The sequence below is a fragment of the Callionymus lyra genome, chromosome 11 (assembly GCF_982586985.1).
Source record: "Callionymus lyra chromosome 11, fCalLyr1.hap1.1, whole genome shotgun sequence".
NCBI lineage: Eukaryota > Metazoa > Chordata > Actinopteri > Syngnathiformes > Callionymidae > Callionymus > Callionymus lyra.
Genome location: NC_141828.1, coordinates 4715456 through 4741217, shown reverse-complemented (window position 1 = coordinate 4741217; position 25762 = coordinate 4715456). Strand labels below are relative to the sequence as shown.

At 39.4% G+C, this 25762-nt stretch overlaps 3 protein-coding genes across 3 annotated transcripts in view; 1 reads left to right on the top strand and 2 right to left on the bottom strand.

Annotated features, from left to right (window-relative positions):
* Positions 1-578: 578 nt before the first annotated feature.
* On the bottom strand, positions 579-13531 carry cdc5l (CDC5 cell division cycle 5-like (S. pombe)). Its single transcript, XM_087802895.1, has 19 exons — positions 13358-13531; positions 12951-13054; positions 11550-11711; positions 11343-11470; positions 10400-10499; positions 10130-10256; positions 9955-10046; positions 9738-9882; positions 7804-7995; positions 6759-6907; positions 6522-6696; positions 6295-6459; positions 3400-3480; positions 3087-3335; positions 1547-1654; positions 1389-1478; positions 1189-1320; positions 1024-1104; positions 579-852 (listed from the first exon to the last, which is right to left on the bottom strand). The coding sequence occupies exons 1-19, from the start codon at positions 13400-13402 to the stop codon at positions 733-735; spliced, it is 2445 nt and encodes an 814-aa protein (XP_087659021.1). The 5' UTR covers positions 13403-13531; the 3' UTR covers positions 579-732.
* A 1286-nt stretch (positions 13532-14817) lies between these two features.
* Positions 14818-20809, bottom strand: napba (N-ethylmaleimide-sensitive factor attachment protein, beta a). The gene is made up of 10 exons (XM_087802936.1): positions 20605-20809; positions 18742-18821; positions 17730-17846; positions 17530-17576; positions 16954-17031; positions 16826-16881; positions 16673-16757; positions 15961-16065; positions 15640-15708; positions 14818-15573 (listed from the first exon to the last, which is right to left on the bottom strand). Exons 1-10 carry the CDS (start codon positions 20700-20702, stop codon positions 15421-15423), a joined length of 888 nt encoding a protein of 295 aa, XP_087659062.1. The 5' UTR covers positions 20703-20809; the 3' UTR covers positions 14818-15420.
* A 471-nt stretch (positions 20810-21280) lies between these two features.
* hhat (hedgehog acyltransferase) overlaps positions 21281-25762 on the top strand; it is a 31534-nt gene continuing 27052 nt past the window's right edge. The window contains exons 1-7 of the mRNA XM_087802715.1: positions 21281-21402; positions 22452-22588; positions 22650-22714; positions 22802-22915; positions 22982-23176; positions 24476-24688; positions 25377-25548. Of these exons, the coding sequence (XP_087658841.1) occupies positions 22471-22588; positions 22650-22714; positions 22802-22915; positions 22982-23176; positions 24476-24688; positions 25377-25548 (877 nt within the window). The 5' untranslated portion in view covers positions 21281-21402; positions 22452-22470. The remainder of the gene's footprint in view (positions 21403-22451; positions 22589-22649; positions 22715-22801; positions 22916-22981; positions 23177-24475; positions 24689-25376; positions 25549-25762) is intronic.

The window sequence follows — 25762 nt, the reverse complement described above, 5'->3', positions numbered from 1 at the left end:
TACACTATCACAACACCAGAGTCGAGTACTGGACAATACTACACATACCTGTATATACTTGTTACTACACTATCACAACACCAGAGTCAAGTACTGGACAATACTACACATACCTGTATATACTTGTTACTACACTATCACAACACCAGAGTCAAGTACTGGACAATACTACACATACCTGTATATACTTGTTACTACACTATCACAACACCAGAGTCAAGTACTGGACAATACTACACATACCTGTATATACTTGTTACTACACTATCACAACACCAGAGTCAAGTACTGGACAATACTACACATACCTGTATATACTTGTTACTAAACTATCAAAAACACCAGAGTTAAATACGCCCGTAGCAACAATCACAGTAGTGTAGTATTGTCAGGTATTATAGTATATTTATTGTTGCCGTAATACAATAAAAATTGTATTGTAATACACATATCACCAGAATTGTGACGACATACACTCGTTTTTTTGTACTCCAGCCATTATTGTGAAACTTTTGTCTGAACCTTCATAGAAAAATACTTGATTATCGATCAATTGTTTAATTGTGAATTAAAAGCGATTCACAGTTGAAAGAAACTTTATTGGTCACTATTACAGGAACACTGATCAGTACGTGACGTCACGGCAACATGTAGAAGTATGTCTAGAGTAAAGGTTACTGACGGGTTTCGTGTGAGTGTGTGTGTGTAAGTGTGTGTAAGTGTGTGTGTGTGTTACTCTGCATATTTCTGAGCACTGTTGATCAGAGCTTCTCTGTCCATGATCAGCTCTCCATATCTCTGCTGCAGCTCTCGCTCTCTCTCCATCTGTCGCTCCACGTCCTCCCTTAGAGCCTGAAGACAAACTTGCTGAGTCATCCACCCAGGACCATGTATGGAGGGCGATCAGTGCCACCAGAAAATTACATTAATGCCAATAATTCAATACAAAAAAGGTTGAATTAAATCCAACCATTCAAACCTCTGGTGGCACTGATCTCCTGCCGTACCGCGTCACACACTCACCTCCAGTCTGCGTGGAATGGCCAGATCTTCCTGCTTCTTCAGCTGAGAGAAGGTCTGCTGCTCGGTGGCCGCCTGCTCCACCTAGTGGACGAGCACGGAGTTACACTCTTCTCCAGCGGTAACCACGAGGGGGGCCGGTGACGGTGGATCATTATGGGATGTTACCTGCTCCCACAGCTCGCTGTGTTGCTTCAGCAGGCCCAGGGCTCGGGACTGCAACCCTCCGAGCAGAATCTTCAGCTTCTTCTCCAGCTTCGCGGCTTTCCGGGCCTCGGTGGTCATGTGACCTCGGTTGACCTTTAGATCAAAACAAGAGAGAGAGATGAGCCCCGAGGTCAAGACTGCGAGTCCGAGGTCTCTGATACCTCCAGCTTCTTCTCCAGGCTCTCGATACGGTCCTTCTTGGACGCCAGGTTGGCTCTTGTGTAGCGGTTCTGACCCGGCAGGTAGAGCACCTGGACGAGGAGGAAGCGGGTTAACCTTGTTTGCTCAGGTGACCTCTGAACCGTGTTCCTCTCTGTACCTGTCCGTAGCACTCCTCCCACACCTGAGTGTAGGCCTCCATGCTGAGGTCCCCGTGACCCATTCCAGCCTTGACCACCTCCATCTCCGCCGCCAGAACCAGTTTAGCCTGTTGGACCCACAGAAGCTTCCATATCACTCACTGGTACTGTTGCACTTGAACTTCGCAATATTTCTTCTCACAGAACAGTCTTGTATTTGGTTTTATTTTACTTTATTCACAATTAATTTTCAAATATTCAAAGCGTTTGTTATTTTTTGTTGTGTTGTAATTAAACCTCTAGTCACTAGATGGCAGCGGTCATTATTTCCTCTGCAGCTATAGGGAACAATAAAATCCCGGCTATGACTAAGGATGGGAGGATACAGTCTGGTCGGTATATTCTGCAACACCAGAGTCAAGTACTGGACAATACTACACATATATACTTGTTACTACACTATCACAACACCAGAGTCAAGAACTGGACAATACTACACATATATACATGTTACTACACTATCACAACACCAGAGTCAAGTACTGGACAATACTACACATATATACATGTTACTACACTATCACAACACCAGAGTCAAGAACTGGACAATACTACACATATATACATGTTACTACACTATCACAACACCAGAGTCAAGTACTGGACAATACTACACATATATACATGTTACTACACTATCACAACACCAGAGTCAAGAACTGGACAATACTACACATATATACATGTTACTACACTAGCACAACACCAGAGTCAAGTACTGGACAATACTACACATATATACATGTTACTACACTATCACAACACCAGAGTCAAGTACTGGACAATACTACACATATATACATGTTACTACACTATCACAACACCAGAGTCAAGTACTGGACAATACTACACATATATACATGTTACTACACTATCACAACACCAGAGTCAAGTACTGGACAATACTACACATATATACATGTTACTACACTATCACAACACCAGAGTCAAGTACTGGACAATACTACACATATATACTTGTTACTACACTATCACAACAACAGAGTCAAGTACTGGACAATACTACACATATATACTTGTTACTACACTATCTCAAAACCAGAGTCAAGTACTGGACAATACTACACATATATACTTGTTACTAGACTATAACAACACCAAAGTGAAGTACTCGACAATACTACACATATATACTTGTTACTACACTATCACAACACCAGAGTCAAGTACTGGACAATACTACACATATATACTTGTTACTACACTATCACAACACCAGAGTCAAGTACTGGACAATACTACACATATATACTTGTTACTACACTCTCACAACACCAGAGTCAAGTACTGGACAATACCACAAATATATCCTTGTTACTACAGTATATATATCACTATATAGCAATAAATTAAGTATTGTGATGTGTGGTATTCTTGCCAGTACACACCACTACTGGACTGTATAAATATAAGCTCAATTTAATTCATTGTAGTACTAGTTGTAATACCTATACCCTCCACTAGTCCACACCAGCTCACCTGCTCCATCTCCTCCGTGCTGACCGGCTTGTAGGTGTGGTTCTCCAGGTAGGTCACGTGCGACGCGTTGTTGGCGGCGGAGGAGAGGCCGCGACCTTTGACCCGCAGCATCTGCGGCGCGCTGCTGGACGGATGGTTCAGACAGTCGTAGTGGAGCATCGTGATCATCTCCTGCTTGATCATCTCCTCGGCCAGCTGCAGGTCCGGCAGCTGCTCGTGCGAGGCCGGGCGCAGGACCGACTCGTTCACCTGGACACGCCGTATGATCGCTGGTCACGACGGAACGACAGGAAAAAGTGTTGACCATTGTTACCTCTGTAGGTCTGGGAAGATCTCGCTGGACAGAATTGTGTCGCAGCTTCAGCTCCTTCTCTCGCTCGGCGTCTCTTTCAGCCTGAAACACAAAATATTCAGTCAGGAAGAAGCTGCAGGTGAAGAAACAACCAGAATATAATACATTTCTATCCTTTTATTCACCCTCCATCACTCCATCACTTCATGATGGTTTGAGTGTGTGAACATAGAGCAGCACGATATTGGAAATAAATGCGATATTCGATATTTGTGTCTTGAATTGCAATATTACCGTATTTTCCGGACTATAAGTCGCAGTTTTTTTTTCATAGTTTGTCCGGGGGTGCGACTTATACTCTGGAGCGACTTATGTGTGAAATTATTAATAATAATAATAATAATAATAATCTCTATTTATATAGCTCCTTTCTAGACCAGGGTCACAAAGCGCTTTGACAGCCATTCACACATACTGATGGGAGTAGGCACATTATTACTGGTATATCATTTCACATGTTATTTTCACTTAACCTCAAGAGGGCGCTCTAGGCCTGTGTTTTAATAGTTTCGACGTAGAAGAGGAAGCGCCGCATCTTCTACCTCCGGAGTTAGTAAGTTGTTTAAAAGTGACACCGAGGATGAAGATTTCATGTGATTTGAGTTATTTGGAGTTACACGGATGGTTTGGTAAACTTGTTAGTTACTTATGCTATAGTTCTCTGAATAACTCTTATTATGTTATGTTAACATACCAGGTTCTCAGTTCATGTAACGTAACGTACAATTATTCAGCCTGTTGTTGCCTCTATTTTTATTGTAAATTGTCTTTCAAGATGACATGTCTGTTCTTGGTGTTGGATTTTATCAAATAAATTTCCCCCAAAAATGCGACTTATACTCCAGTGCGACTTATATATGTTTGTTCCTTCTTTATTATGCATTTAATGGCTGGAGCGACTTGTACTCCGGAGCCACTTATAGTCCGGAAAATACGGTAATGCAATATTTTTTTCTTTCACCTAAAAATGTAGCATGTGTAGTACTGTAGTGATGTCCAGGGGTTTATAGAAGGAAAACGATGCAATATTTCCCTTCCGTTTATTTACGCGCTTCTGATCTGATGACGACATGATCGTAGAAAGATTTCACTTATAACGCTCAGTCTCGCGGGACTTGCATCGGTTTCCCGCCAAACTGAGCGACCTCAGAGAGGAGCCGCCGGCGCGTCGCAATATCACCAAATCAATAATAAATCCACCTCCTTGTACACGCACACACAACACTTTATAAACGACGCTAACAACTTAGCACGTTAGCATACGGTGAAGACGCACACATAACACCTTATAAATGATGCTAACAACTTAGCTCGTGAGCATACGGTGAAGACGCACACATATCACTTTATAAACGACGCTAACAACTTAGCACGTTAGCATACGGTGAAGACGCACACATAACACGTTATAAATGATGCTAACAACTTAGCTCGTGAGCATACGGTGAAGACGCACACACAACACTTTATAAACGACGCTACAACTTAGCACGTTAGCATACGGTGAAGACGCACACATAACACTTTATAAATGATGCTAACAACTTAGCTCGTGAGCATACGGTGAAGACGCACACATAACACTTTATAAACAACGCTAACAACTTAGCACGTTAGCATACGGTGAAGACGCACACATAACACTTTATAAATGATGCTAACAACTTAGCTCGTGAGCATACGGTGAAGACGCACACACAACACTTTATAAACGACGCTAACAACTTAGCACGTGAGCATACGGTGAAGACGCACACACAACACTTTATAAACGACGCTAACAACTTAGCTCGTGAGCATACGGTGAAGACGCACACAACACTTTATAAATGATGCTAACAACTTAGCTCGTGAGCATACGGTGAAGACGGACATATAACACTTTATAAATGACGCTAACAACTTAGCTCGTGAGCATACGGTGAAGACGCACACATAACACTTTATAAATGACGCTAACAACTTAGCTTGTAAGCATACGGTGAAGACGGACAGGTTTGTTTGTAAGTTCACGATCTTATAAGAAAACAACTGAGACGAGATGGAAAGTTCTTACAATATGTTGCTTTAACAAAGGAGGTTGAAAGAGACGAGTGACTGGATCACTAGTGTTGGACTAGATCACAAGTTAGCATTACTTCCGTGGATATACTGAGCAGCGCTAAGCAGGCGCCGGAAAAATGCGTCGCCATAGCAACCGAGCCTAGCAAGCCGCGCCGCACAGCTCCAGACGGACGGAGACGTAAACAACAACGAGACAGAAGTAAAAAATGTACAACTTAACAGAACGTGACACTGATTGGTTGATGCATGTAAGAAATGTAAAAATGATTGCACATCTTTTCGATGCATATCGCAATATTTATATTTTTCCGATACGTCGTGCAGCTCTTTCATGTATGGTGGTGTCTCTGCATGTTGCAGTTCTCCCACGGTCTTAGTGTGTAACACATGTTTTTTTGCACATGTTTAAATATATTGTATAAATCTGCAGGAACAAACAAGTGATTTAATTAAACAGTGGATCCACATCAGCACAACCACAGAACTTATTAAGAGGCACCATTTACTGCACCCGCCAATAGAACTCCCATGATGCCCTTCTACAAACTGCTCCATATAGCGACGGCTAATTGGATGCTTCAAAAGAGTAATTATATTAAACGTCTATATTGCTTCATATTTGATCGGTTGGCGGCGAAGGTTTATAGGAGTTGTTCAGGCCCCGTTACCGAGAAGGTTGCTGAGACGGATGAGACCTCGTATGCAATGATGGTCACAACTGAACTTTTAAAGCGTGACCCCCACAATAAACCCTCTGTATTTATCCATCAAAGTTGCTTCACTTCTGCTTACCTGCTTCTGCGCCTCGATCTCAGCCGCGTCCTCAACGAAACCGCTCTCCATCTCCGTCTCCTCCAGATCCTTCTCTGCGTTTTCTGGGAGGACGATCTCAAAGTCGTTCTTGGGAACAGGAAGCGACAGCAGACCCTGCCTCAGGTGCTGCAGACTCTCCTTTTGCTGGAACCGATCAGATCGTTAGACGACAATGTGGCGACGACAAAAGCCAAAGAACTTCTCACCATGTGTTTGTTGAAAGCTGGATCCGACAGTTGTTCCTCACTGTTGATGTTCAGTTTGTCCCTCAGAGGCGTGCGGGCCGGAGTCAGACCTGGGGTCACGGCCCCGCGTGGGGTCAGCGATCCGCCGGACTGTGGGGTCATCATACCGTCGGCGCCCTGACTTTGACCAGGAGTCCTGCAGAGTCGGGAGAACGTTACAGTCAAGTGAAGTTTGATGAACACGTGAGCAGATCTCACCTGAAGGGGGTGCTGAGGACCGTGTTCGGGGTCTGGACCTGCGTCCGCTGCGGGGTCACGCCGCTGAAGTCGCTCTCGTGCAGCGGCGTGTTCAGCCCGCCCTTCAGCGGCGTGTCGGTGTTGGTCAGCGCCATCAGATTCTGAGCCTCCTGAGGACAGAAGAACACGAGGATGAAGTTTAAGACGAGTTTAAATCACACACGATTAGTGAACACGTCATTAGTTTTTAATGGTAACAAGTGTAACTACTTAATCATGACTGATTTTAACAGCCTCGTTACTCATTACTTCACATGACAACGTTCAGTTCAAATCACTCACTTGTCAGAGCAACAGTGTCGCGGTAAAGGTTGATGCTTCGATTCTCTGCACCTCTTTGAAACATCAACGTTGCATTCAAGAACATATGATATTTTGAAACTTAACGCGAAACACCAAATAAACACTGCATCACTTTAATGAACAAATAACACAAAAAACGCACATACTTTCTGTCTGTCGGTCGATAAGAAAGAAAGGAAGTTTATGTGGTTCGATTAGTTGCTGGACTAGTTTTATTTTATTTTTCAAGTCATTTAATTTACTTTAAACTTGACATTTTGTATCGTTTGTCCCTTTTCTTTTAAGGGTTGTTGTGTTTTTTTATACAGAGTTGTTAAATATGAATGTTTTTAATAGGTTTGTGTCGTCATTAGGAAATTAAGAAGACGGGACTTTTGCGTGTTTAAAAACCTAGTGGGGAAATAAATGGGGCTAGTAAATATCATGGGACTGAAAGATTGGGAACAAAATGATATGATTGGTTCACTTCTAATTTACCGTGTGTTATGTTTTATTGGTTTATGGTTGATTTCATCTTTCGTTCTCACTTGTTGTCTGAACTGATAAATCACAGCATCCAAACACGTGCCCTGAACTCTGCAAATATGTCTTTATCTCCCTCTTACTTAAAAGTGACTTCCACTAGTAACTACTACAACTTTGAGTTACTTTTGAAAGGAGTAACTAGTAATGTAACTGGGTTACCATTTTAAAATAACATTACCTGCAGTATCCTGTCCTGGACAGCAGGGGTACGCGGCGTGCGCAGGCCCGTGTTCATGGCGTTGGTGACGCTGTACTCGGAGAGGAGGGTGGAGGACGCAGAGTTTCCGCTCTCGCTCTCCTCGGCAGCTTGACGAGCGACTTCGCTGGCGACTCCTAACTTGACGACTTCCTCCAGCTCAGCGTCGCTGATCTAGAAGAAAAAGAAGATGCGTCACAGAAGAAAGTTCTGTGTGAGAAGTTGTTGTAGTTCGATCTCAGCAGGTTTACTCAAGTTAGTGAACAGAAGTTAAATCATCCAAGATTAAACTTCCACGTGTGCTGTGACGGCTTAAAACCGTGAATCCAGTGAAAGTCTGTGAAGGTTCTCACCGGTGTTGGGAAAGTTCACTTTCTATGTGATCTAGTTCAAAGTTCAGTTCACCAGTTTAAAATGAACTAGTTCAATTCAATGTTCATAATTGGAAATGTTCTAATGTTCACCACTACAACAATGAAATAGTTCATACTTCTTTTTTTTTATATATGTTGCAACAAGTTATTCTTATTTATTATTGCCAAAGTACATATAAAAACAAAGTCAGCAATTATTATATCTGTTTTAACATTAAAATATGCGTCAGATTTCATCTTCATATCAGAAACAATTAAACATTTATTTCAGTATAGTAGAAACAACACAGGAATAGTATGTGTTGTTGTGGAATAGAGTGTACATTGAATTAATTAAATAAAGATACATTTAATAAGATGAATAAAATACAATAAAATCATTGACTGGCACATTAAAGTGGGAATATAAATATCTGAAGAATTAATGATCCGAAAACCTCCTTTTGAACCCTAAAGAACCAGGTTTACATCGGGGCATCTCTGTCTATTCAGTCTACAGTAGCAGTGATGCGTTCGAGGTCATGACGTGCAGATTTCTTTTTTTTAGGTCTGCACATAAATGTCAAATGTTTTTAATCCTCGTCGACCTCATCATAAAACATGTTTAAATGAGTATAAGATGAATCCGTGATACTTTGTCGAGCCTGTCGACCTCATGCTGCTGCAGCTTCTGTTGTTTTGATGACGTAAGCGGTTTTGAACCACTGGTGGGTGTTTTTCCAGGATTGATTTAAGACTTGTTTTCAGTGTTTCAGCAGGTTTTTAGCTGCAACACTCTGTAGGAATCTATCCCTATCCTATACTGGTCGAAGATGAACGGAGAGAGGATTGCGTTCAGGGAAACCAGAATGTCACGGAGGATTTAATAGAGGCGTTAATCAGGCAGTTATAAACTACGTTCAGCTCACATTTGTCCAAAGTAAGAAATAGTTCATAAATGGATCACAAACTTGTCCCTGCTTGACTTTCTATTGCTCACAATATTTCAGAGTGAAAAACAAATTTAAAAGGCCACAATAAGTAATGGAACTAAACATACAATCATTAAAACAAACAAAAAACAGGTCATACGTACAGAAACAGTTTGGACACAAACAAAAGTCGTATCACTTCAAATAACTTCTTATTCCAGCAAAAGTAATTCAACAAGTGACACGATGTGTTCACTGAACCGCGCGGCAGGAAGAGGAGATTCTGCTGTTTCATTCTGCTCACTGCAGCCAGTTCATTTAATAGACTTATTAATTAGTGTTTATAAATAACCATTACTTACTTACTTTGGAACCCCCAACCCTCTGGTTGCATTTGCATTTCATGAATGCTTATTATTCTTGATGCATTTTGCAATATTACTTGTATTGCAAAGCTAAAAATAGTGATTTGTTATTTGTTTTACTGTCATCAGTAATCATTTCATTCCATTTCTATTATTATGCATTTGAATTCAATATTTTTTCCATTTCTGTTTCTTCTATGAAATTGCTGCTCTAAAAAAACAAAATGTCCTCATTGCGCGAGTGTTGTGTGTGTGTGTGTTTTCACCTGTGGTGCAGGTAGAACCAGTTTGGAGCGCTTCTTGGTGAACTCAGCCACACCGCTGGTCTGCAGGATGGCGGACGGAAGATCACTTTCTTTCTTTGACTTGATCTTCTGCCGGTCTTTCTTACGATCGCGTTCTTCTTGTTCACTGGAAACAAAGACTCAACACTTACTAATATATAAATATTATGTAAAAAAAATCAATTGTTGTGACACAGACTTCCGTAATTCTCCATCCAAGTGCTGCTGCCTGAGTCGTTTGAAGTTCGGCGCCAGTGGGTCGTACTCCTCCATGCTGGTGTCGTAGAAGCCCTGGAGAACAAATGACAAGAGATGGAAAGAAATGAACAAAGAAACTGTGTTTAGGAACCAAGAACGTAAAGAAGTTTACGCACAGATGCAGGTTTCTTCTCAAACGGGATCTCGGCGTTGTAATCCACTCCTCTTTTCTTCTTCCTCTTTTTTGAAACTCCGATTCCCGCAGCTCTCAGTTCTCTGCGCTTCTGCAGAGCCGCCAGTCGCCTTCACAGTTGAGAGAATCAGACTCTCAATTATATGTAATTTATAGCAGAGTGATAGAAACATCTTTAGTTTTTTCTCTTGAATCTCTGTAAAGGCCACACTGGAACAGTCAAATCTACTCATGATGATTGCACGGGTCTGACCTGGCTTCCTCCAGCTGCTTCTCCCTGGCCTTCCTCTTTGCCTTCTTTCCTTGAGTGTTAGCAAGTCGAGCTCGAGCTTCAGACAACATCTCCAGCTCGTCTACGGATCACAGGGGAGAAAGACAGAGATAATATTAGATAAATCCGCTTTTTAATGGAGAATAACTATATTTATTGATTACAGAACAACTGAAAAGCTAAATGGAATTATTCAAAACAAAATGTGTGTCAGTGTGTTCGTGCAATATTAATTGGAGTCCGGGATCTTCCATATAGACTTAAAATATAGACTTTTAAAAGTTATTCCGAAACAATTCCTAATGTGGAGGCTTCAATTCAAGACGGAGGTTACAGACGAGCAGTATGGAGGTATTTGAATTTGCCTCTTTGGACGAAGATGAAGACGAGTGAGTGCCTGTTACTACATTAACATGAATATACATGTTTGCTTACTGTAAAAAAAGAACCGATTACTCTTAAAACAATCCCAATTCTTAGTGAACATGAGGGCGAGTAGGAAATGTGCCCTTGTCTGAATTGGGGTTACTGACAAAAAATAAATCATTAAATACACAATAGTAATAAAAGGTAGATTACAGTCGGTTAGGATGGAATGACAGTATTTAAAAAATGTTTCCCGCTACATTAACAAGATTTTTTTCAAAGATCCCAACACCTGATAAACAGTTGCAGCAGATAGAAAACCTTAAGAGTTAAATCCAAAATGTAGATTATTAAATTGGGTTACAATTTAGTGAAGTTTATCTACCAACCTTGTTGCACAATGAGTTTTGTTTTGAGACCTAATTTTTAATTTCACTGTCTAGTGTTGTACTGTTGTGTTATTGAATGTCTTCATGTTGTTTCTACTGTGTAGCACTTTGAGATGTGTTTGCAGATGTAAAGTGCAATATAAATCAATTATATTATTATTATTATTAACCTTCATCCATGTCAACAGGGTCAGGCCTGGCAGGCTTTGTTTCAGGGTTTGGGTCGATCTCTCCTGGTTTCAACTTGCGAGGATCTTCGCCCACTTCTTCCTCGTTGTCTCTTTGGGCAGCTTTGTCTCTGTACAAAAAAGGTTTTTAGTTTTGCAAAAATGACTGCAACAACAAACAGGGTAAAAAAAAGAAGGTTTTAGCCATACAGCAGAAATTCATAGTGCTCCAGACACTGAGCTGCTGTTCGCCCGATGATCGGAGCAATGGTCCTCCATTGAGTGGGCATCAGCTTGGCCAGGTGAAGAAGTTTCTCCTCCTCTTCTCTTGACCATTCTGTTTTCTTGATGCTTGGATCCAGCCACTCGTACCTGGACACAGGGTCGCATTTTACAACTACACATTCAATACTTTGTTTCCTTTACTTCCGCTTATCCGGGTTCGGGTCGCGGCGGCAGCACTTTCAAAAGACCCAGACTTTGTTCGCCCCAGTAACATCCTCTAGCTCTGCCCAGGGGACCCCAAGGCGTTCCCTGACCCATTCAATACATTTAGACTCAACTCAGACAAAGGTTGGAAAAAGTCTTATTAATCTTAACTTGCACTGGTGAACGTTAAAATATTATACTTATTTAATAGGGACAATGAATATCGATGAACATCAAGAACTGAGAATGTCTCAAGTGGGGCTAAACGATTTATCGCATTTGCGATATAATCGCGATATTCAAAAATGCGATTATTATATCCAGACGTTGCGATTCTATTTAATGTTAATTTAATCTTCGAGCCGTCAAAATGACTTGCGAGTGGAGACGCTTGAACCCGTTGATCAGTCCAGAGAAGCTAAAGAACAGCATAAGAAACAAACTACAGTGTTTTCAACAACTTTACATCCTGACATCGGTTCATTTGAATCGAGATGCTGCACCGATAACATAAATGATAATATATTATTGCGTATGACAGGAAATGCACTTAACACACGAGAAACAAATATGCAGTAAGAAAAAGAAGAATAACTGACTTGTGTTTTCACTTTTCTTTACTCTGCACTTATTATTGACTCATAAATATACATGTTTACATCACACTTTTAACACGTTTTTACCCATAGTTTTTAGTATCTGCAGTGAATATGTTATGTTTGTTTACAAGTGTAATTAGAGTAAATAATAAACCTTCTCCCTTATTTTAAGGTTTGCTTAACTTGCCTTTATCATACTTAATAACTTTATCTTGAGAATCAAAGAGAAACACATTTAAATGTAAAGTTTATCATTTATTGAATACGATTTAAAAAATGCATAAATATGAAAAGAGGATATTGAAAAAATAATCGCATAAATACTCACAATATTTAGGAAAATAATCGCAATTATATTTTTTTCCATAATCGTTCAGCCCTACTGTATACAAATGTGAAACAATATTTGTGTAGTGTGTATGTGAGCAGTGTTTCATTTTTCCTAATGTTTAGAAAATGATGGTCACTGACGTTTTGTGACACCATCAGTGCATGTTTGTGTACTTTATCCAGAGCATCATAGTTCAGTCACTAGAGTCACCAATAACTCATGAGTTTGATCCACTTATTGATCACAACTTACCATCTTGCTTTGCATTGTTTGGCAGATTTACGGTGAAGCAAAGATGCGATTCTTGACCATTGGTTCTTGCCATATTTCATCACAGCCGCCTTAAGGATTTCATCCTGGTAAAGAAGATACAAAACACACAGTTTTGACTTTGACCTCAGAACAAAACATCCATCTTTAAACATAAACAGGATATTTAACAATGTTAAAGTTACTGATTTCTGGTCAAGTTTGTTTAATGTTAATCATGCTTCGTTAAATACAGATAGTAGGAACTGTTTCAACTAGTTATAGCATAATATTAAACCCCAACTTCTCCGTTAAAATACATTAAGTCAAGTTCGCCGAAAGCATTAAACCTATTTCCAGGGATTGAGTGGTTAGCATTATGCTAAGTGAGTTAGCTCGTCTCCACGTACCTCTGTGTTGCGCCAAACGCCTCCTTTTATCATAATTCGCGGCATCTTGGCTTATCGTTGCAGTCTCTCCCTTATCCGGTGAAATTCAGAGACCACGAAGAATAATAACAAAAACGAAGTTTGCTATTTACACTGCGCACAAACTAACACAGCGCGGAGCTACGAACGCATGCACACCGGAAGCGGAAGTTCCCAAGTTGAAATTTTCAGGAATTGTGGGTAATGTTGTAGAACGTCGTCCAACCGTTGAAAAACTACATTGTAGTTTCTTAACTAGTTCCTAAAACAAAATCAGATCATTCTTTTTTATTGATTGTCTATTATTATTGTGTTATAAAATCTAAACGTCTGAAAATAAATGCTTGCCCTTTTAAACGTATTTTATATTTAGTTTCTACCACACAATTAAATTACGACATGTAAGTAAGTAAGTCATTTTTATTTGTATAGCGCTTTTCCAGACCAGGGTCACAAAGCGCTTAAACAATAAAAACACTATTCAATAAAGTATGTACTCTAAAGATCAAGATAAGCTTTGGAACGATCTTCCTCTCTTTGCGCTTGATGGATCTACTGACTCCTTTAAGAAACATCTTAAGACTTTTTTTATTTGTTCAGGCTTTTCCTTGATTTTCTGGAACTCCTATTGTGTTATCCTGGAAGGATATATATCTCTCCTCTGGTCCTGAACCGTGTGCATAAGTAGATTCTGATCCACAGACCTCAGAGCCCGAGCTGGGGTGTAAGTCTGGATCAGATCACTGATGGAAGGTCTGACCATGAATAGATCTGACAGTAAGAACCAGAATTTTAAAGTTGATCCTGAAAGAAACTGGAAGCCAGTGAAGAGTTTTAAGGATCGGAGAAATGTGAGTTCTTCTACTTGAGCAGCTCAGAATTCTGGCTGCAGAGTTCTGAATCAACTGCAGGCGAGAAGATCCTTCTGGTTTAGACATGAAAATAAACTGTTGCAATAGTTTAAAAGACACAAACGCATGGATTATAAGATCCAGATCATGTTGTGACAACATTTTCCTAAGTTTAGAGATTTTTCTCAGTTGAACACCCAGGTTCCTCAGGCTCAGTTTGACAGACTGACCTAAGTCACCCAAGTACTGACTCAATCTGACCTTCTGGATCGTCCTTCTCAAACTCGACTGAATGTTCCATCTTCCCGATCACAAGTATCTCACTTGTTCTTTCACTTTTCACTTCAGGGCAGAATCAACTCTCGAAACTAAGGCAGCTGTTGATCTTGTTATAGTTGATTTATATTCGAAACCATCATCAACCCGACCTGTTGGATTTATTAAAAAGAACGACTAATAAAATGTGAGTTCTTCTACTAGAGCAGGTCAGATGTTACATATTTCTTTTCATATTTTCCCATATTTACTCTCCTCCATCATAACCCCTGTGCAAGCGTTCATTTGTTGAGCACCTAAAGAAGAGCACATTCGTGAAGTGATGGCAAGTTTTATTTCAACTCAGTTCTTCGAGGTACACTGATTTTACACAAATGCTTCCGGACTACAGTTACACTTATGGTCTTTACATGTTCCAACGACACAGAACACAAACATCAACATGACGGAGACATGCACAAACGAGTCAGGAACACAAGTGAGGAGGATGTGTGACGGCGTGAGTGAAGCCACCAGCACGAGTGACGGCAGTGAGGAGAAGAAAACATTTTTCGGGGCTAATACCTAAAATAACCGGACAAATCATGACACTGTGCACCAGGACAAACGATAAATATCTCTCTTGTATTGACAATAGATTTAATAAATAACATTTTTTTTCATTTTAATACCACGAATGTGTGTGTATATATATATATATATTTAAACTCTGAGTTGCACTTTCCCAATAAGTACATAACACACATGAAGTCTCTCTCTTACACACACTCACGCACACACACACTTCGTTACTGTCCAGAGGTACAATACTGCAGGAGCAGAGCATCGGTAGCGGGAGCATAATATAAGGATGACGTCTAATCCATCGGGGTGACATGCATGACTGATATGTACAACATTGAAGTCGGGAAGTGGGTTTTATTTGAGGTCTCCCGCGTCGCCCTGAATGGTCTTCTTGATGCGCAGCAGCATGGTGGTCAGCCACTGGTCCAGGCGGGACACGGAGTCGAACTCCTTGACGGCCTCCGTGAACGCTTCGCTGTTCTGCTCCTCGTGAGCGTCCAGGAGTTTCTGCACAGACACGTTTCATCATTTTATTGACATACTTGACAAGTATTTTCGAATATTTGTTTTTACCTTTAACAGTTTGAGCTCTCTTGAGTCTGAGAAGGCTGGAAACATCTCTTCGTACTTCTCTATGGCCAACTGGAACAAACAGTAAGTAAGTAAGTAATATTTATAAGCGCCGTCTAGACCAGGCTCACAAACTTAAACAATCAAAACAAAACTCAATAAAATATATGCTTAAAAGATCAAGATAACACCGAGACAAACACAGGAGTCTCAGAGAATCAAGGAAAAGGCTGCATGAATAAAAGTTTCTTAAGATGTTTCTTGAGTCACACATAAACATCAACTAAATCCCCTTTAAAAATTAAACAAAGTTTGATTTCATACCTTTGCGTTTAGCTCGTCTACTATGAAGTGACAGAGCGAGGCTTTGAAGAAATACTCTTTAGCGTTGTACTTCAGCAGAGGATTGTCCATGGTGCTCATGGCCACCTGGAAAAAACACACACATGAGCATCAAACACACACAAGTGCATACACAAACATACAATCTGATCATAGTGATTGATTTTGGCATAAAAAGAAAATAAATAATTATTTAGTAAAGTAATAGATGTTCATCCCAGTTTTGGAACATCAAATATAACATTTATATCTTGTAAATGATAGAAATAACACAACCAAATAGATCAAATAATATTAAAGTTAATGAATCTCAGGCAGGTTTGTTAACTGTTATCAATGCCTCATTAAATACAAATAAATAGTTACAGAAATATTAAACTGTAGTGAAGAAAAAAATGTTCATCGCTGTTTGCAGGAGGAGCATCAATAATAATATTTTTATTTTTAAATGAAAAAAGAAAACCTACGACTATATTAAAAATGGCATTCCTGTGTGTATACTCATTTAAGCAGTCAAAGATATGCCCAAAACCATGTGAATTATTTGATAAACACAAAATTTTAAAAAGGATTTATAAGCAAGATAATAGTTTTTATACTCCAGCACTATTATTAGGTGCAAGTTGATTGAACCCCTTTAGAATTTAAGCCCCTTCGTTTATAGAATAGTAGATGAATTCAAGAAAATCTCTACCTGTTCGTAGATTTCAATGGCTTTCTGGTACTGTTCCAGCTGAGCACTGTAGTGTCCGACCTTCAGCAGACACTTGTTGGCCGAACTGCATCAGGAGATTATTATTATTATTATTATTAGTTATTAAACCTACAGCAGCACATTTAAACTCACCTGTTGGATTCTTCACCCTTATAATAATCTGCTGCTTGTTCATAATGTGCGATCCCCTGCAATGGCATTAAAAACAAATTAAAAAAAGTTTTAATTTAACATTTAAAAAGACTAGATAAACTCTCCACCTTCTCAATGTCCACCAGCTCTGCCTCGTAGATTTCTGCAATAGTGATGTGATGTTTGGCAGCAATGGTGAAGCGACCCTGGAAGTCAAAACATTATCTTCTTAAGAACAGGAAAAATAGAGTAATTATTGGTGCAAACAAGAACAAAACAGTAACTATTGGTGCAAATGAGAAGAATACAAACAAGAAAAATACAGTAATTATTGGTGCAAACAAGAACAAAACAGCAATTATTGGTGCAAACAAGAAGAATACAGACAAGAAAAATACAGTAATTATTGGTGCAAACAAGAATAAAACAGCAATTATTGGTGCAAAAGAGAACAAAACAGTAACTATTGGTGCAAACGAGAAGAATACAAACGAGAAAAATACAGTAATTATTGGTGCAAACAAGAAGAATACAAACAAGAAAAATACAGTAATTATTGGTGCAAACAAGAACAAAACAGCAATTATTGGTGCAAACAAGAAGAATACAAACAAGAACAACACAAACCAGAACAACACAGTAATTATTGGTGCAAACAAGAACAACACAGTCATTATTGGTGCAAAAGAGGTAGTGAGGCTCACCATGTCAGTGTAGATATCGATGGCCTGGTTTAGACAGTTGATGGCCTCTAGAGTGAGACAGAAACATCTCAATCACAATCTTTCAGTTTGAATTTATGGAAATAATTTTTAAAGTCAACTTTAAATACATGTTTTTCTTTCTTTTCTTCACCTGGCCTGTTGCTTATTCACATCTCCACAGATGCAGAACCAGAACTCACCCTGTGGGTCGGCCTTCTTGTAAGCGTTGCCGGCATCTACGAAGCTCGTGGCCGAGTCCAGTTTGTTCTGCAGCTGCATGTGCAGTCGAGCGGCCTGACAGAAAGCATTGCCTGCGGCTGGAAAATACACAAAGATCACAAAATCATACTGGGTTTGCAACACAATTCATATGCGTTGTGAGTCAGCAAATCTTTGGTGAGTCAGCAAAACGAGGGGATTTAACATGATTCAACATTTCCAAACACTGACAATGTAACTGACCCTTTACACACACACACACATATGGTCCTCGAAAACAGACACTAAATAATATGCACACACAAATCTAGACCTATTTCCAGACACACTTCATCCAAATTACGTAAAAAAGGCAACACAACTATAAAGAAAAAAACCCATAAGCTAGGAAAAAAAACATGAACAAAAAAGAGAGATTTAAAAATACAAAATTTAGATTTCAGTGCAGTAATACACTCTCATAAAACACACAAAGAATCCAAGTTGTGTCCGTGATATTTTTAGAATGCCTAAGTCAGGTCATTGTTTCAAAAATGACGATACACTCTTTATTTTAAATCTGAAAAGGTAGTGAAGAAGAGAGTGGAGGCAGGGTGGAAGAGGCTGGGACAAGAGCTGGAATGATAGGGACGCTCTAGAGCAGGGGTAGGGAACCTGGTCCAGAAAGAGCCGCAGTGGGTGCAGGTTTTTGTTCCAACCGATCAAGCATGTACAGTTTAACCAATGAGGTTTCAGCTGAACAAGCAACACCAGACTGACAATCAACTGATTACACTCCTAAGACACCTGATTGGATAAAATGTGTTGTATGTCTTGAATGGTTGGAACGAAAACCTGCAGCCACTGCGGCTCTTTCTGGACCAGGTTCCCTACCCCTGCTCTAGAGGAAAGTCGTGAGACCCGCCGTGTTGAATTGTTTAGCGACACCAAGCCGAGTCGGAGGCGTGTGAGAGTGTGCACGTGAAGGCCTGCGTGCACGAGTGCGACACCTACCGCTCCAATTCTTTGCCATCTTGAACATGTTGGCGGCTCTTGCGTACATTTCACAGGCGTCCTCCACTTTGTGATTTCCACTGTAAACACAGAACAATACATTTAAATCATTCAAAATTTGATCAATACTAAAGAAAAATGTTCTTCATTCTATGTTACATTTGCAATGTGTGTGTCAAAATATATAAATATATACAAAGGAAAATATATTTTTTATTTAAAATGACGGAATTTTATGTCAACAAATTATGTTGTTGTTTGTTTTATGATATGTAAACATGCTTTCCTTTTCCTAAACTGAAGCAATAACCATATATATTTTGTAATATTCCATTATCTGCCTGAAAGTTTAGTTTACAAAGAGTTGCTTCATTTAACCAAAGCCAAAAATATATCTGGTACTTTACTCTTTGGGATTTTATTGGATGATAGTGAAATATTAATGCGTGGAGGGAGATATGACCCAAAAAGTCTACGTTTCCAGGACGTCGTCTATTTTGATCTAAACGTGTCGATCATTTGACAACATCAAAAGGCAGCGAGTCATCATTCTGCGGAGCCGATCGGTTCATTTGGTTAGAATTACAGAATTGAAATCTGCCAAAAACAATGACATACTGACACACACTAAGAAAGAATATAGTCTAAAGATGAAGCTTCAATGATTACACCGTCTACATGATAATGTTTTTCAAAAACATTAGACATGTGATTACAATTAAAATCATTCTGTTACAAACTTCCATAAAACAGTTTATTGCACTGATTGTATCTGCAATTTCACACTCATCTCAATATCTAAGTGACAACGATAAAGTAAAGGTTTGTAAAAAGAAGCCAGACATGGAAAATATACACCAAAGTTCATTAAATATTAATTAATTTAAAAGCAAAAACGAACTAAGTGTAGTAAATCACTTAGATAGATATCCAGGAGCGTAAGTAAGTAATGTTGGGCTCAGTTATATTCAATAAACTCAGAATATATTCTTCATGGATATGTTTCATAATGTTTGTAAAGATGCAATGAATATTATAAAAACGACTTAAACAAGCATCTTTAAAGCAATATATATATATATATATATATATATATATATATATATTTTATTTTTCTTTGATCTATGCTCTTTATCTTTAGACTTAGATTGTATCATCTTGTTCTTTCTCTTAATTCTCTTCGTTCTTGTTCTTATTTTTTTTTTTTTTTATGAATAATTGCTGTATTGCTGTGGCTAATTGGAAAAAAACAATTTCCCGAAGGAGACCTCCTTAGGGATCAATAAAGTTCTACCTAACCTAACTTAACCTATATAGTATATGTAATCAAAATTACGGCTATATCAACAAAATGTTGGAATATGTGCCTTGGATTTGTAATACAATAAAAGTATTTATAATAACAATAAAAAATGTATTTAAATTTATAATGATCTAAAATCCGATAAGGTCCCTATTTTGGATGATGCTCCAGGTTTCAGGTTTATTTGTGTTTCATGTCGAGTCTTTGTTCTGCTTTAAATACTCTCTCATCCTAGAATCATACGCTGTGCGATCGTTCGCCCAAATATTACACATTATTGTGGAGCTCAGTTGCGACACAAACCCCAAATTTTTGGGGCCCTTGATCAGCGCAAAACCATACAAAAGAAAAAACGTTATTAACGCGTGAAGGACGATATAATGTGCGTGTTGCGTTCAATGTCAACAGAAGAAAAAACGTCGACATGTCAACGACGTCAATGTGTTGTAAAGGCATCACCGTTTCTCGCCGAGCCTTACATGGGCCTGCGTGACTTCCCCTTCCCTCCCCCATCCCCGACCCACGCAGACGTAAACACCGTGGAAAAAAACCATCCTCACCCGAACATCCCGCCGAGGAACGAGCCCGAAGCTTTGACCTTCTTGTCCGCCTCCGCCATCAGCTGCATGGCCTCCTTCTCTTTGCCTGTGTTGTCCATGGCGTGCTGTCGAGAGGACGAGGGGAGAACAAGGCCGGTGTTCCGCAGTGAGGAGGAGGAGGAGGAGGAAGAGGAGACGCGCGGATGATGAGGAGGAGATGGTGCTGATGCTGCGAGGCGGACGCTCTTCTTCTACGGTGACGGTGCGGATCCTCGGCGGGACTCTGGCGCCATCTGCTGGATGTAGTCGCAACACATCTTCAAAGGAGTATTAAAATACTAAAATAATTATTAATATAAGAGTGATTTATATCATCTACTGTTAACTCCTTTTAACTTAAATAACGGTTTGGGTCCGATTTTATTCTCTATTTTATCGAAAACATAATTCATTTGTTTGGTGATATAGGAGTAAACATTGAGTTAAATATATTCTACACGATAACTATTTTTTCAAGTCATTTCACTTACAATACGTACTACTTTTTATAGTTAAAATAAAGGTTTTTGAATAATAATAAAAAAAAAGGCCACGCCCCTCACACATCCATGACAACGCTTCAACAGGACTGCGCGCATGCGCAGGAATGCATTTGCACCAAGCGGTTCAAACTTCACAATCACTGCTGTTTGTAAACGTTTATTGAACATAAATCTGCTTTTTCGAGCACAATTCATGTCTTAGGACACGATGAAAACACCCGCAGGTGGAGGGGACGTGGAGGAGAAACGACAGAAAAGTTTCGTTCGTTTAAAAACTGTAAGTATTGACCGAAATAACTTGAATATATTGTGAGCTAACGAGATGCTAACTTTAATGTAAAGATGTTTTAGCGAACCTTAGGTGACTCACCTGGGTTTGTCATGCACGTGGAAACGAGTTCAAATGAGCTTCGCAATTTGGAAAACACATTGTTATGAGATGAAATGACAAGGAATGAATGAAACTCTTCTTCGTCGCTTTTCCACGTGTCTAAGATCTTCAGGGATCTTCTGTGTTTTGTTTACGATCTTCTAACTCAGTTTAATGCATATTATTCTGACTTCCAACGAAGACACTTAACCAGGCCTCGTGGAGAACAAGGTTGTGACCACAAACAATATATTTATTTATCAGAAGAACAAAATAAGTGATCTTAAACAACGATATTGTCTTTAATAGTTCTGTATAAATGTTCAGGTTTTCAACAAAATACACTGTAATACCTCTCTTCTAGTCTTACAAATCCTCCAGAATGTTTCTGAATAACCTTGTGTCAATGATGCAAATATGCAAAATAAAGGAAAAACTACATGAAACCTATTTGCCAATGATTAGTTAGTCCTTAAAATATTGTCTCTTATTATGGCTGGTGCAAGAGATATAAATAATGCTTCAATACTGGTCAAAAAAGAAGGAGATTGTTTAACCTTTATGGTGATACAGTACGAGCTGTTGGTGTTAGAGCCTTTAACTCATGCATCCCAGCTTTGTACACAGAAAACTCTGCTTCACGTGTACTTTTTCCTCATTTGCACTTCTGCATTTCTCACTTTTATTCCTGACCTCAATTTCTGATTAGTTGGCTGGGCGGCAAAGCATCGGTCACCTAACATTCAAAGCTGCATTAGAAAGATACAATAGGTGACTTTTCTCTTGACTTGATTTCTTGTTCGTAGACGCCACACGCTAGATTTCCTCCAGACATTTGAAGGGTTTTATAGATTTTCCCCCAGACAGGCCCCACAAAAAGAGGACATGACTTACGGTCACCTTATGTTGATGTCATGGAGAACGAGTAAAAACTAATGTCATGCATGTCTCTGCAGTGAACACTGGACCTCCCTCATGACGTCTCCATCCAAGGATTCGGTGCTGCTTCCTCCTGCCGAGATCTTTGTCTATTGGGTCCTATCTTTTGGCTCTCACCTCTACTCCTTTTATCAGCTGCACAGATTCTCAAAAGGTGAGATACATTTCTCTTTGAATACTCAATGTACTGGTGTATTAAGTCCTTGAACCATCAGAGCACGAGGGAGGTTTGTCGAGAGAATATCATTTGGAGAACGGGCTCATCAGAGGATTCAAGAGGGCGAGTAAACACCAGTTTTTTTTTAAAACATGTTTAATTTTCAATAGTGCTTGTATTTTAACATATGGATTAATGTGCTTTTGTCAGGATCCGACTGACTTTGAGTGGAGTTTCTGGACCGAGTGGGCCAAGAAGTCTCTTCTGTGGACTTTGACTGGACATGCCATCGTCTCCAAACTCACCAGCACAGTCTGCCCTAAGGTACAGTAGGTCACGTGACTTTGTCGTGATAAAACGAGCCTCTTTAAATCAGTGTTCTTCCAACAGTTGAGGGTGGCGGCGCTGACGGTCTACGGCGTTGGAGCAGCCGTCGCCGTGTTAGGACTCCGAGGTGTGTTGGTGCTGCTGCTGCATCTCTGCGTGTCCTTCTGCGTGGCTCAGCTGAAGAGGCCGGTTCTGTCCTGGTCCTGTAACCTGCTGCTGCTCGCCACTCTCCACATACAAACGCTGCAGGAGTATCAGGTCAGAAAACCCAAAACATTATGACCATCTTACTGGTATTGTTGACCTTAAGTCCATAACCTGGGGAATGAGACAAAAATGCCTGTTTAAAAAGTGTTTTTAAGCTGTTATGTCTTTAGTCTTTGGTCTGAATACATCATGGAAGAACTGATCCAACAATCGTTCCAAGCAGTAACTTAACATGTGAAATGACTGTACTATACATTATTACAACACTTTATATGTAAGTAAGTAAGTAAGTCATTTTTATTTTATATAGCGCTTTTCCAGACCAGGGTCACAAAGCGCTTAAACAATCAAAACAATATTCAATAAAGTTTATACTTTAAAGGTCAAGATAAAACTGATAACACAACAGGAGTTCCAGAAATCAAGGAAAAGCCTGAACAAATAAAACCATCTTAAGATGTTACAACATATTCTTATATCTTTTTTTCATCATGTTTTTTACGATTGCACAAGACTGTATTCTTTTATGTTATCTCTTTAGACATTATGTGCATACTATGGACGCAGCGAAAACATTTGAATTTCTCTCTGTGAGATCAATAAATTATATATATATATATATATATATATATATATATATATATATATATATATCCATCAAGCAATACAAATCACGACGAAAGATATAGTTGCAGTAACTGTGAAATTACGCTAGAGAGCAGCAAACACTAAAGGGACGCATAATAAACATATTTTTCATTTACGAACGTTTAAAGTGATGTAGCAATAACAACAGTAGTTTTTAAAGAAAAGCATGTTAACGTATTAAAACGCATAAAAAGGAAAATACAGATTGTTTTGGTTGTAGCGATGTATGAGTCATTTTGGCAAAAATCAGCACATTCTATGGAGACTTTAAAATTATATCTATCATGACCTCATTGTCAAAATATGTTTCAAATCTCTTCTGTTTGAAAACAATTGTTTTATGATTTTGTCTCATTGTTTTATTTGTCACTTTGTGAGCGGTGAGACTGAGGTAAAATAGAGCAGGATTTGACAGAAATGATTACATTTTTGTGTTGTTCTAGTTTCATAATTTTCATGTCTTCTTCTTGCTACTCAAACCTGGACTTAAAAAAAATAAGAATGAACATGGAATCACTCAACATCTCAGGCGACAGAATGAAATGTTCCTTTAGAGTCATCATTGTGAATCTTACTGTGGAAGAATTTTTAGACATTTGTCACTGAAATGCACCAGAATCGCATGAATTCTTGACTCACGCTCGTCTCTTGCTTCATTATATGCTGTGTTTTCCTTCTAATGAACGATCTGTAACCAAACAGAGCGACTGGTACAAGACCGAGGAGGAGTTTTACCTGCTGCTCTTCAGTGTCGCCGTCTGTGGTCTTCGCTTCATCAGCTTCGGCCTGGACCACTGCTGGAGCCCCCTGGACTGCGGTTCTGTGCTCCAGCTGTGTTGGCTATTTTCATACACCTTCTACCACCCGCTGTTCTACAATGGACCCATCGTCACCTACAGAGACTATGTGGATCGGGTAAAATAAAATAAAAACACACAACTTTTAACAAGCAACTCTTAGATCCTGCTGATGTCGGCACTTCTCTGTTAATAAGAGCAAAGGTCAGACGTTATTTTCCTCCGGGGTCCTCATAGTTACTGCGAGAGGGGCTGCACACAAGAAACCCACTTTAACGTCATGAAATAAAGAGGAAACGGCAAGATTGTTTCACGTTTCATTAAGATGTTTAACTTGTGAATATCTCTTGGAAAGATATTGAGAACGTTTGAATTATTCTTGTTGAGTGAAACATAATCTTCTGGGATTTAATGAAAATGTAATTATCATTTATTTCTGAATCACTATTTAATATCAACATTATAGAACAACGTTTTGTATGATATATTATATTAAAATAGTATATTAAAACTTGATTTTGTTTCCCCAAGAAAACACATTTCAGGAAATCAATTGTAAGCTTTTCCACTGGAGAAAAGGTCGATTAAATGAAGTCACGATACATGGATTCAATTACATTAATGGAGATTGTCTCCAGAGATTTGTGGCGTAACACAGATCTCGAGGAATTCAAAAGTGTCGAGTTGCTTCGTCACTAATCTGTAATAGAGAAGCAAACATTCTATTAGAAATCCTTCATTAACTTTGATCCTTAACTAGATTAAATTATATTTTTTCAGTCTTGACACAAATCTGCCCTCCACAGATGCAAAGACCCGCAGCTGAAACCACTCAAGCCAAACCCGGTTTCCTCCTCCTTCAGTCCGGTCGTCTGTTCCTGTGGTGGTGCATCGCCGAGTTCTTGATCCATGTCATGTACATGCACGCCATCCAGTCCAACGAGACCTACCTGGAGATCCTCCCTCCCTGGGCCCTGGGTGAGCGTCTCACCCTCTCTTCCAACTTTTAACACAGATCACACGTTCACGATTCAAGCAGAAGTTTAGAAAACACTCATCATTATTACGCTCACATGCTTGATTGTATCTCTTGATCCACAATGTGCTTCATTATCGTTCAATCGAGGACTTGTTTTAATCTTTGTCACGACGCGTGTCACGACGAACTGTGTTATTGTGCCTCATTTGAGAC

Coding starts and splice junctions, on each gene's coding strand:
- cdc5l (XM_087802895.1), bottom strand. CDS start 13,402: ATGCCGCGAATTATGATAAAAGGAGGCGTTTGGCGCAACACAGAG. Junction 11,471..11,549: donor GAGCACTATGAATTTCTGCT/GTATGGCTAAAA, acceptor TTTTTTGTACAG/AGACAAAGCTGCCCAAAGAG. Junction 10,257..10,399: donor AAGCAGCTGGAGGAAGCCAG/GTCAGACCCGTG, acceptor TCAACTGTGAAG/GCGACTGGCGGCTCTGCAGA.
- napba (XM_087802936.1), bottom strand. CDS start 20,702: ATGGACAACACAGGCAAAGAGAAGGAGGCCATGCAGCTGATGGCGGAG. Junction 16,758..16,825: donor AAGGGTGAAGAATCCAACAG/GTGAGTTTAAAT, acceptor CTCCTGATGCAG/TTCGGCCAACAAGTGTCTGC. Junction 15,574..15,639: donor GAGAGCTCAAACTGTTAAAG/GTAAAAACAAAT, acceptor GTGTCTGTGCAG/AAACTCCTGGACGCTCACGA.